At 35.8% G+C, this 13,376-nt stretch overlaps 1 protein-coding gene across 1 annotated transcript; it reads right to left on the reverse strand.

Moving 5' to 3' along the window:
• Positions 1-5,041: 5,041 nt before the first annotated feature.
• On the reverse strand, positions 5,042-9,807 carry LOC131078481 (galactinol--sucrose galactosyltransferase). Its single transcript, XM_058016187.2, has 4 exons — positions 8,386-9,807; positions 7,848-8,025; positions 6,138-6,520; positions 5,042-5,755 (listed from the first exon to the last, which is right to left on the reverse strand). Exons 1-4 carry the CDS (start codon positions 9,643-9,645, stop codon positions 5,195-5,197), a joined length of 2,382 nt encoding a protein of 793 aa, XP_057872170.2. The 5' UTR covers positions 9,646-9,807; the 3' UTR covers positions 5,042-5,194.
• Positions 9,808-13,376: the final 3,569 nt, after the last annotated feature.

Genomic DNA, 13,376 nt, shown 5'->3' on the forward strand with positions numbered 1-13,376 from the left:
ACTGTGCTCATCAGTTGGTCAAAGAAAATGATAGTTATGATCTCTATCAATGGATGTGTGAAGAACTTATTTCAAACCTAGGGAAGATTAAGGGTAAGAAGAAAGGTGTTTTCCGGTATGGCAATCTTGTTGTTTGCTTAATGCTTTTCTTTTTGAATGAGTTACCAGGATCCGATAAAACGCAATGGGCATTTGATATGCTGGTAGGGAAACAAATAAAATATGTCATAAGAGGCTTGGGACAGGACAAGGAGACAGACTCCATTTTGTGGGGTTATTTCAAATCTTTTCAGAAGACAATGAAGAAGAGAGAGAGTGCCTAAGCATATTGTTGATAAGTACTCTACAAAAATATACTTTATGGTTAAGAAGGATGAAACATTGATGGAGGCAGTGCAACCATAGAAGATCTCGATCACTGAGATGGGTTATGAGGTTGATGATGAGATCTTGGACTTATATGCCGAGACTCTTATTGATGCCCCAATTGATGAAGCCAAGAAAACCTTTGGGACAAAAAAGCAAAAGGAATCTGAAGTTATCAAGAAGGTTGGTGAAGTTGTGGAGATGTCCTCTGAAATCAAACAAATCATTGGACTAGTAGAAAGGTCATCTCTAACAGCAGTTTAGACTCCACCGACAGCAACAACCAGCAAGGGTGTATTGAAGAGGAAGAAACCAGAAACCGGTTAAAGAGTCTACTTCTACTCCCGACAAGAAGAAATCAGATATAGATATGGCTCTCGAATCCGGTAAGAGTATTGAAGTCATTCCTCCTCTCTCAGTTGATGAATTGATAGATCAAATAACTAAAGATGGAATTTTGAGTAATATCCAACATTAATATATACATATGGATGATAAGGAACAAATGGAGATTGAGGAAGCAGTTTTGTTATACTTAGATATATATAAGAAGGCATTACTTGAGATTGAAAATCAAATCTTGGGAGATTTGTACAATAAGCTAGATGTTAGGAGATTGTTTGCAATTGAAGAAGATAAAAATATAAAGATGCAAGAGTTATTGACTGTTTGTTGTGCAATAACTGATGAGAAGTTGCAGCAGTGTCTAGAATATGCAAATAAAACAATTTTCCAGAGCAGACATCGGCATGTGAGTCTAATGGTAGGTACAGTAAATGAAATAGTTAAGGAGACCCACAAGGCATGGGTAAAATTCTTTGTAGATAAACCTGATTTATTTACTCCACTCGTATTCCCTCCTAAGTCTGATATTCAAGACACATCAATTGATGGTAAAGAGAAAGGTATATTACGTTTGGATTCACCAGTTTTGGAACAAAAACTAACAGAGGATATTCCTTCGGCAATATCACCTATACATAATGTAGAGAAACCGGTAGTTAACACTGAAGTTGTGCATGATAAGCAGGATACACCGGAGCAGAACATTTCGTATGTAGAGGTTATTCATGTAGATATAGAAAATAAACAGGCTGAAGATATTGAACCCCCAGCAACAAATGTACATACAAATGAGGTTAAGGTTGAGCAGGTTACTACACCAAGTGGCAAAGCCACTTGTGCCAGTCAGCAAGTTGGAGAGTCCAGTAATTCATTGTTGGCACTTGGCTCCTCCGATAAAGTTGATTTTGGACAATGGAATATTGAGCAACTGAGCAGTTTTGAATTGATGTATGTTGCAGCTCAGAAGTTAAGGAAGGAAGGAACATAAGACAAGAAAGTCATTGAGCATGTCATTCTGGTTCTGCAGCAGCTAGTTCCAGGATACACTAGTCCGGTAGTTAGCCCCTCTAGTAAGCTTAAGAGTTTGACTAAACACATTGCAAAAGAGTTCCAAACTCTTCAATAGATATCGAACCGGCAGTTAATAGAGAGATACAATGCAGCTAGGAAGGTCACCAGTGACAATATGATCATATCAGACAAGGTGAAGATGACAGAGCAACTAACAAAGATTGATGAGGCTTTTAATCAGTGCAGTTGTATATAGAGGTCGTGTACTAACACCAGCAAACTTATAGCTGACCTGGAGGTAAAAACAAAAGCGACAAAGGCCCGGTTGGAACATCTAGCTAACAATTTTGATGATACTCAGTCATTGACCAATGCTATTGATGGTCAAATTTTGGCTACATAATATGAGATATCAGCCTTGGAGAAAGATATAGACAGGTTAATCCAGCGAGCTAGAGAATTGAGAGGATTGGTAAGTCCCCGGTTGAACACTTTGTATAGCAATTTGGTATGCAGTTTCAAGATGCTTTAGAGGAAGATGCGACACCATGCAAGTATAGCAATTTGGTATGAAATTTCATATGATTGATTATTTTGGCATCAAGGTCTTAGAGACACATGTTTTCAATTGCTTGAGGACAAGCAATTTTGGGAAGACAAGACTTGTCATGTCCCCTTGTTCAAAAATAGCACTTACTAAATATACTAAGTCCCCATTGGCCAAAAATTACAAGTCAACTGTAACAAGATATATTGAGAAAGATTATTTATTTAATATTTATAATATCCCATTGCAATTTACATCTTTTGGGAAAATAAATATTAAAATTATAATAATTTAGTGGAGCCAACTTGGGAGGCATCAATGGCTATGACACTTATCATGGTTTTTTGCAAGTTGTCATAGTGAAAGATGTTTGTTAATTTTGGTCTCAAATCTTGTAAGGGTTATTTTGGAGATATTTTTTGGAGTAAAATTAATGGTAATTATATTATTTTATTTGTTTTTCCAAGAGAGGGTCATTTGGGTTTCTTCTTCTATATATTTGGAGGTGATTTCATATTTTGGGCGTTCTTGTTCACATATTTTGATAGAGATTTGACTTGTTTCTTCAGTGGCTAATAAATAGATGGAAAAGGAGACTCTCTAAGGGAAAAGTTCCAAGTGATCTAAGGTCAGAGACTAAGGGTTGTTGAGAGTAATCTCATTCTAAGGTTACCATTGTGCTTATGGATTTGGTAGTTTCAACAATTTTACAGTTTGTCTTGCTAGCAAGGGTTTAAAGTGACAATTTGGAGTTTGAATGCTCTAGTTGTTGCAGATGTTTATGGAATCGTGCTGAATGTGGATTTACTGGTAGTTTTTGAATTTACCAAGTTATTTTATTATAATAAACCTTGGTGTGGAGCTTGGAGTGTTTTTCTAGCGAGTTGGGTTGAATTTCTATGCATTTTGTAAGGGTATTTCAAGTTTTGTAATAAGATTGTATTTCAAATTTTGGTTGTGTTTGATAACAGCATAGTGGTTGTTCGTCTTTGTTATTTCATGTCCAAGAGTAATATATTATATTTTGGTAAAAGATTTATAAGTTGGGTGAAGTTTCTTGTTGGTTGGGTTGTTTAGCAATTCCTATTGAAGCTACATTTTAAATTCTAGTTTTATAATATTTGTTGCAAAAGTGGTTTGATGTACAAATCAATTTGTGACAGTCACATATACCTCTATTATTGTTGCAAATATGATTATTTGAAACTATATTTAGTTCTGCATGTTTTTACCCATTTTGGGGGATATGTTAAAATGGGATATGTTTTAATGCAAAATCCTTGATAGTTTGGGTGTAGTTCCGGTTTTTATCAGTTAAATCAAAGGGTTTTAAAGAATGTTAAATTTGATTTAAAAAATTTCTCAAGGGTTATTAAACAACTTTTAACATCATTTGTAAAATATTCCACCCTCTAAAATCTTATCAAGTACCTTTTATTTATTCAAGATTTACATTAAATTTCAATGATCCTAGGTTAGTTTTGTTTATCGTTATGATTTAATTAATCTATGTATGATATTAAAGGCAAGTGGTTATTTATCCCATCACACTTAGAAACACTTCAATAATATCATATTAACCATAATACACACATGCGCACACACACACATAATAAAAAGGTATCTAGTTATAATTCATAAAGTACTAAAAAAAAAATCACAACTCAAAGTATAAACATGAAAATCATGTATAAGCAACAACACCAAGAGAAGGTGGGAAGGGCTCATCATGCCATGAAACTACCCTTTAAGAGAGTTCAAGGAGACTAAAAACACCCCGCAACCACCCTAATGGTAAAACCATAATTGGGGCCTTAACACCACTTTGTAAATGTCCAAAACTTTTAAAGATGGGAAAGTATCATCACACTATGGTAACTCCCACTAAGAGAGTTCATCAAGTAGAGGACTAATAACCTACCACACATCTTGCAAATTGTATATAGTGAAGAGGATAAAAACACCCCAACCAGTCCAATCATAAACATAACCTAAACACAATTATGAAAATATCCAAAATGTGTACCACATAAAAAACAAATTAACCACTCATAAAATTGGTGAAAGATCATTAAAATTTGAAACCACCCACTAACCACTAAAAAAAACAAGAAAGATCATTAAAATTTGAAACCCACCACTAACCACTCAAGAAAGATGAAACATAACCTAAACACAATTATGTAAAAATCCAAACTATGTACCACATTAAAAAAAAAGCTAACCACTCAAAAAAATGATGAAAGATTATTAAAATTTGAAACCACACACTAACCACTCAAATAAGATGAAGCATAAACCTAAACACAATTATATAAAAATCCAAATTGTGTACCACACAAAAAACAAACAAACCACTCAAAAAAAAGAGAGAAGTCATTAAAATTTGAAACGCTCAAGAAAAAAGATGAAACATAACCTAAACACAATTATGTAAAAATCTAAAATTTGTACCACATAAAAGAAAACTAACCATTCAAAAACAAATATTCTTCATAATTAAAGAGGGGAATGGCTATCCAACCCCTAGAATGCATCAAATATCTATTATAATATATTTATAATGTATAAAAGATAATGATGTATTGATGCATTCTAAAGATTGGATAGTCGTTTCCATTAAAGAGACCTTGGAAACGCTACTTGAATCTCTAACTTTAGTAATACACGGACCTTTATTTTTAAAGTATTTCAATGTAAGAACAATTTATTTTTAAAGATGTCACGTAAATTTCTTTTAAAAGCTCAAAAAGAAAAAGAGAGAACAAGAAGTCTACAAATTAAAAAATATATATCTCAGATGAGAAATATGTACAATACATTTACACTAAAGCCCCAATACAAAACATTTCCAAAGGGGCAAATAGATAATAAACCCAACTATACAGTCGAGCCGAAAGGCTGTAGCGGTCAAAGGACCAGGAGCTAAAAAATATATTCGATAATGGAATTGGGCCCTCCTATCCAGGGAACCTCCATCGTGAGGCTCCCATCCTCTATCCGATAAACAAAATCGACTGATTTGTCGTTCAATTTGCATTCCTTGGGTTTCCTGGAAGCGTAGGAGAGGAAATGCCCACACCCTTTAACTTCCACCCTTACAGAGGCTCCGCCATGTCTGAGCTTTTCTACAGCACCGCCCGTGTTCAGCATGTTCACAAGCCCCAGGGCCGCAAATCTGATTCCACGCGGCATACTCCTCACGGGCGCCATGGTGAAAAGCTCAAAGTTGAAGGGATCCAGTTCCACCTGGATCTTCTCCCGCGGTCCGATCATGAGGAACTTTTGGGCCTGTGACATGTACACTACGAACTGCTCTATACCCTCAATGGAGACTGTAGGATCGTACACCTGGTACCATTCTATGTCGCTGGGAGATACAGTGGAGAAGACCCGCTTGGAGAATTGGGCGGCGCATTTGTTTGTGCGCTCAGATTTGTTCCACCCGCCTCCCTGGCAGTTGAACGCACCCACCACACCCGAGTACTGAAACAGTTAAAACAACAGATTTTAGGGTTTCTATTCAGAATGTAAAGGATCTTGTATTAAAACAAGAGATTTTAGCATGAATAGCTTCAGGATTCAATTGTGTTAACTTTGTTTTTTTTTGTTTCATATGATCAAACTCTATGATTCATCATTAGAAATAGAACCGTCCTTGAGTTCTTGTTCGGCTGCTGTTCTATTTTTGATGGATCTTTGATCCGAAATGTAAGAAAAAATTAACACACTTGAATCTTGAAACTACTCAAGTTCATAAGAACTGTCGAAATCATATATCTCCAAGAGATTTTAGGTTTAGGTTTTGTATGCAGGAGGTTGAGGGATTTGGGTGGTTTGAAGAGTTGGGTTTGTTGATGGATTTTACCTTGTTGAGGTTCCAGATCTTGAGCATGGTTTGGCCGTTGTGGAGTGGGTCCTGGAATAGGCAGTCGCGAGTAGGCAGGGCGTAATGGCGGCAGCGCAGAATGGAGCCGTCTGGAACAACGAGCTTTCTCAGGAGGGAAAAGTCGTGGTCGCCCACCTTGTCGCTGACGTAAATTGGGCCGCCGGAGATGGCACGGGAGGCGGCATGGAAAGCCGCGCAGGGATGTGTTGTCTGAAACATGTCCCAATCCGGCTGCATGACTTGCCCCATCCACAGGCTGTTGTAGGCACAGTGCACCATGTGGCACCCTTGCAGCCAGTACGTGTCGTTCATGTCCAGACCATTCGGGTCGTTCGGGTCTGAACAGGGCCAGAAGTCGTCCCCTGATATACATAAAAATGCAGATGTATATAAGCCCCAATGTTTTCATAGCTTTTACAGTAATGACATCAGATTTAAACCCCATACTTTTATATAGCTTTTACAGTGTTCACTAGTGTAATGACACCAGATTTAAGCCCCATATGAAACATAGCTTTTACAGTACTCACAAGTTAAATGGTTGTCAGATTGTCTACAATTCATAATGCCAATCCAATCTTCACTGTTTATTTCCTTTTTTTTTTCAAAATTGGTTATGAATTTTTTATCTCACAAAATCTTGTTTAAAAACAATCTTCACTGTTTATTTCCTTTTTTTTTTCAAAATTGGTTATGAATTTTTTATCTCACAAAATCTTGTTTAAAAACAGTCATTTCCTTTTTTTTCAGGATTGGTTATGAATTTTTTATCTCGCACAATCTTGTTTAAAAAAAGTCATGATCAGTATTTATAATTACTAATAAAAAATTCACACAAAATCTAAGTCAAAAACAAGACCAGCAATCTAATCCAAAAAAAATCACGACCAGTATTAAAGAATTAAACTTTGGGTCTCGATCAGTATTAGGAAATAAACTTTGAGTTGGTCGTGCAAAAGAAGGCATAACCTGTTGGGACTTACAAAAAGTTTGCTACTGTTTTGAATTAGATTGTGTGTGAATTTTTGCATCCACAGAATGTAATCCAGAATCAATAGCAATCAATGTTAGAAAATAAACTTTGGGTTGCCATCAGTATTAGAAAATAAGTTTTGGGTTGGTCATGCAAAAAAAAAGATAAAAGTAAAGAGTTACGAAAAGTTTACTCTTGTTTCTGAATTAGATTGTGTGTAAATTTTTGATCTCACACAAGCTAATCCAAAAACAATCGTATCAATATTTACAAATATTTATTGTGACAATCTAATCCAAAAACAATTGAAATTCAAAAAAAAATAATAATAATAAAAAAAAAAAAGGAGGAAAAAGATATTCTTCTGAGAATTTGTCCTGGGCAATCTAGAAAGTGAGTGCTCAAACCAAACATTTTATACCTTCTACACATTTCTGCGTTTTAGATGAGACGTTTCTACAAATTTCCAATAGGTATTGGGTTTTCGTTTGCACTTTCTGGATCTTTTCTATATACTTCTCCTTTTGTACAATTCTTGGTACATAACAGTAAAGGTTAAAGGAAATGGAATCAAATGTAAAAGTACAAAAGAAAATTAACGAATCAAAACATTTGATTTGGTTCACTCACAGAAAATTATGCCCAAGAGGTAAAAAAATGATAAAATCCATTATGAGCTTGAATTTTTTGAAAAGTAGTAAAGAATTAGCCCTTACCAACACGGCCGAGGGTGATCTGCTCAGTGCCCAGATACACAAAGTCGTTGCAGTGCTCCATACTGGCGATCACTCCATTTCCCTTGAAGTACTTCCTCACGGACTCGCTCAGCCCATTAAAGTAGGCCTTAGCCAGTTCCACCCGCCCGCCAAGGCCCTCGCTTAGCAACTCCAAAATCTGTTCACATACATTTAAACCATATTAAACTCTAAACAAAACAAGCACCATGGCTCGTTATAACAGAAAAATTCAAATAAACAATCAAAATAAAATTTTCGTAGTATCGATAATTGCTGGAGCTTGTAATAATATAAAATTCCAAATAGGAATCTCCATTTTACCCAGGTTAAACTCTCAACATAAAATTTCAAACAAAAAAAAAATCAAAATCTCCTAGACATCAGTATCAATAATTCCTGAAACCTGTAATAACATAATATCCCAAATAAGAAACTCCCGCAGACACTAAAATATCCATTCAAGTTTTGGCAAAAAGTAAAAAATGGAAAACCCGAGTGAGGATTAATTTATACTGACATGAATAACGTCGACCTTCACGCCATCGATCCCCGCCCGGTACAAATACGAGTGCAATGCATCATAAAGTTCCGCAGCACGCTCCGGCGGAACGAGGCCCACGCCATTGTTGACAATCTTATCAACAGCCAGATCCTCCATGGTAGTTTCCAACCCCGGCGAAAGCTTTGGGGTCAAAATTTCAGACGGCAATTTTGTACTCCCAGGGCGCACACCGCCCCAGTAACCACAAAAGGCATGCCAGACATGCACATAATCCAGACTATGAAACTCCGTTTTCAGATCCCTCACAAAAGCCCCCATTCCCGTCTCCTTTTCTTCCTCCTCGCTTTCCTGAACCTTGTCACGCAGCGACCCGCCAACATAACTAGCAAATTTGTTATTCTCTTGGAAGCTCGTCAACCGGCAGGGCATCTGTTCACCTGCAACGGTGAGAGCCATGGCTTCTTTTGACGGATCGGCATCACTAGAAATCGACTGCCATCCATCATCAATAAGCACAAAACCGGGCGGGCATGCGCCATTAGCGAGTCTTTTCACTCCTTCCCACACACCAGAGGGCGCAACAGTTAAATAAAATGCATCCCAAGTACACCAGCCAAATTTATCCACCACTCCAGGCAAGGTCTTTTCCTCCCGCAGACGGAAAGTTTTAAGATGGACCCGCAGGGCCCGCATAGCGTCCTTCATGAGATCGTACGGGTCTGATCCGGCGTGCACGTAAACGACACTCCTGAAGCTCGAACCTGCGACGCCTTTGTCACAGCTCTCCACGCAGACATCCACGTTGTCGTCTTCCCCTGGCTGCAGCGAGGCCCTGAAAGGGCCCTCAATTATGGGAAGCAGGAGGACATATGGGTGGGGAGCTAAACCCTCACTGGCCGCTTTGGATGGCGTATCCAGAAGCAGAAATTGGGTCTCGGTCTCCATGTCGGAGCCCCTGTTTCCGACCCAATGTGTCGTCCACCAGACCTTGAAGCGGAAAATGCTACAGAACCTTATGTCTTTCAGCTTTCCCAGCGAGGTCACATGGCGGCTTTGCGAGGTCTCGGTTTCGAATCCCAGGAAGCAGCCGGTACGGTCTGCCACCTTGGTATTGCAGAGCTCAGAGAAGGGCGTGACATGGACATTTGGGGGCACATCACGCAAAAATGGCAAGTCATGGATAAAGAGCTTGCCATCTAACAGAGTTATGGGCTGCTCTACAGGGCCTAAAGGTTGCAGCACCAGCTCTGCATCGGATTGCGAATTGGGAGCCATTTAGCAGATACAGATATTTTTTCAGCTCAGAGCTACAATTTACTGATATCGGGTTCAACTCTCGGGACAAATATTATGGATTTTGGGGAACAAACAAAGAATTCTTCAGCTCTTTTCTCAATGTAAATCACTACCTATTGACAAAAAATCCTCTGACGAACACATGAAGGGTAGGGCTTAATTTATAGCCAAAACTCGCGATGGGGAACTGCGTGCCGCATGAAAGTTTTAGGAATTCCAGTGGCCAAAGCTTTGGACAGATGGCAGGCCGAGATTAATTGTGAGAGATCAGAGGATAGGAATCCGACATGTGTCACTATGAGCGAATCTCAGTAGACCAGATTGGTGGGCCCAGTATATTTGTTTGAGAGGAAACTGTAGTACGGAGTTAAAATTCCACCGCTTTTTCTAGAATTCGCCTCTATAAATTATGACTAGAAGGAAACTAACCTTTTAACTAGCCTTATTTAGAACAATCTAGTCTTTGGCGGAAAAATATCAAGGCCCGTGTTTTGTGAAGAACTAAAGATATTTATTTTGTAAAAGTTGTTTAAAGTATAATTCTTATTTGTCTTCTTTTTTCTTTTTGTATCTTTATAAATTTGAATATTGGTGGATGGTAAAATCAAGGAATATATGATTATATTCATCAATTAAATTTGAAGTATTGTTAGAAAATAATTTAACTTAGAAATATTCATCTTTCTATCAAATTTGAATTAAGATTGTATTACATAGTTCAAAATTTGAACAATTAAAATTCCATTTGAAATATACTACAAAATGACGCTCACATTTCAAGTTGTTTCAAAAAATAATCAAAATTTCATTACTAGGGAAAAGTTATGCTAGATGTGTTTGGCATCAAGTTTGATATTTAGAAAATACATTCTTAGTATTTTTATTGAAGGTTTCTATTTTTTTTTTGACATGTTCTTTGTAAGTTTAAAAGGTGGTTGGGATTGAATTTCTTTCCTCAAACATGACTTCATAGGTTTAAATTCATTAAATAGTTTAGACTAGTGTTTATTCTTCAAGGAATCATACTCTTGGGTTTTTGTACAAGTTCTTTGGTCCTTTTCTATTACTTTTTTATAAGATCAATAAATGATGATGATTGAATTGTTCTCCTCTTACTTGGCTCTGTAAGCTTAAATGTGTTTGACAATCTAGACAAGAGACAAGATAACTCATTTTAGTTTAGTCAACCAATCTAACTTCCTCTTGAAGTAAGATGTGCCAATTTTATAAGGAGCCTTTTTTGGATAATTGTTTTCTTTGGTTATGTTGTCGCTTAACTTATGTTGCTAGAATTTGAAAATTTCTAGACCTTCATTTTGTTTCAAATCTAAAAGTCTATAAATATTGTTGTTTTGAATCTTGAGGCTGTTGATTGTTATTTTGCTTTGAATGTTAACATGATTATGCTCGCCTCTTCATTCTTTAAATCTAGGGTTGGGTGAAGAAAGTGACGTTGGAATTCTACCATCTCCAAAACCTTCTCAATCACTTGATAGTTGCATCTTGTACTATGAGAAAAGTTGTACTCAATGAACATAATTTGGGGCCTACGTTAAAATTTAATGGACAGTGAGCTCTTGATAATGATCTAGATGAACTTTTAAGAGAACCAAAGTCATTCACCCACTGTCATCTAGATACATAAAAGATTCTTAAAAGGATTGCCACATATTTGTGTGGATTTTTATTTTTAACATATTTGAATTATAAATATATTTATAATTTTATTTTAACAAGATTTGTTTTAATTTAAATTTCACAATTAATTTATTAGACATATGATTGTTGATTTTAAAAGATTCAATTTAAAATTTTCAATTTTTGTTTGTTATTTTATGGTAGAAGATCATTTTGAACTCATCCTTACATGTTTATTTTTTAAATAAGTGTTGGTAAACCTCTCTATTCACATGTTATCATGATTATGTTTATAGATTGTAGAAGCACTTAGAGAAGTACATATGTGGTTATGCTTGAATGAATAAGATCGAAATGACTAAAGATCTTCTATATGGATGTTGATTTTGATGTGTCATTATTGGATTTGCATATGTCTTTTCTCTTTGAATTTAGGTATGTCGCCACTATTTATTATTATATCAAAACAAAAACTTTACTTTCTCATCTACACTTTCAACTATATTTTAACAAACTCTACTTTTCCATTTACTTGTATCATTCACCTACATAATTTTCTTAGCCACATCAAATGGATTTTTGCAAAAAAAAAATTATTTTGTCAAGTTGTCTTTAATACTCAAGAGATCCTTTCAAATATTTTCAATGAATACTCCTAATCCCTCTAAAGGAAAGATAAGTAAAGGTATTTATATTGAGATTTAAATACATACGTAAGTTAGTCCACATTGGTTGTACCTAGAGAGCCACTCTTTTTAAAATTCTATCACGAGTCAAATATATCTCTAGTTTAGTGATGAACTTATCTCTTACTAAGGATATACCAAATTCTAGCTTCTCATTGAGACAAACCACCATATTCTCAAGAGCATTGTACTCTCTAGATATTATTAATTTGTACTCAAGGAATTTGTTAACTCTACAAGATTTTAATTTAAATATTATAATGTTTGTTTGTTTCTTTACGGTAGAAGATCATTTTGAACTCATCTTTACACCTCCTTATTTGCATATTGCCATGATTATGTTCATAGGTACAAGAAGCACTTAGAGGAGTACATATATGGTTATGCTTGAATAAATAAAGATTAAAAGGGTTACCATCAAATCAATATTATCTAAAGATATTATCAATGGATGTTAATTTTGGCATGTGTCATCATAGAATGCATGTGTCTTTTCTCCTTGAATTTAGGTATCTCATCACAATTTATTTACATCAAAGCACAAAATTTACTTTCTCATCTACACATTTTACTATATTTTAACAAATTCCACTTTTTCATTTACCTACATATTTTTCTATAATTTTCTTTACCAAAATCATAGGTCATAAATTTTAATAAATAATTCCTTATAGACATGCAAAAGCCCATCCAAAACATGTTTCACCATAGCCACATAAGAAGAAGATTTAACCTTCAAAATAACTAGGCATTTACAATCAATTCAAACTAATGCATTTGCATCCTCATCTAACTTAAACAAAGATGAAGAAGTTGTTCAACCCGACACAATGAGAATTGTAGTTGTCTTAGGGTAATCAATCATAGATTGCCACTAAGGCACATAAACCACAAAGGTGTCATCACTAAAACAATTTAATGTTTTCTCTTATCTACTAGAAAAAGTATGAAGAGAGATGTAAGAAGGGTGCAATTTAGAGCACACGGTAGGGATAAGAAAGATTATTTCAAGAATTTAGGAGTCAATTAAAAATTGCTAGAGGTTTGATAATTAGATTGCTATATATTGATGTTGAGACCTCCACATCACATGATTTATCACTTGTACATGATTTGCATTCTCTCTTTTTTGGAGATCTAATTTTTGTCCCACAAGGTTTTCTCCTTTTCTTTGTTTGTAAGAGAATAGTTGCATGATCAGTTATGCATGGGTACCTAATACGGCCTACTTGTCGAGACCCATACATTGCGTCTTCATATTAGTCTTATATCATTTGCATAATAAGTCTTCTCCCTAAGTTGCACTTACGGGGGGTGTTGGTGTGAATGAGGTTATATCCTAACTAGTTCATAGTTAGAACCTTTCACATGTAAGTTTACTTAGGC

This window comes from Cryptomeria japonica, chromosome 7, assembly GCF_030272615.1.
Source record: "Cryptomeria japonica chromosome 7, Sugi_1.0, whole genome shotgun sequence".
NCBI lineage: Eukaryota > Viridiplantae > Streptophyta > Pinopsida > Cupressales > Cupressaceae > Cryptomeria > Cryptomeria japonica.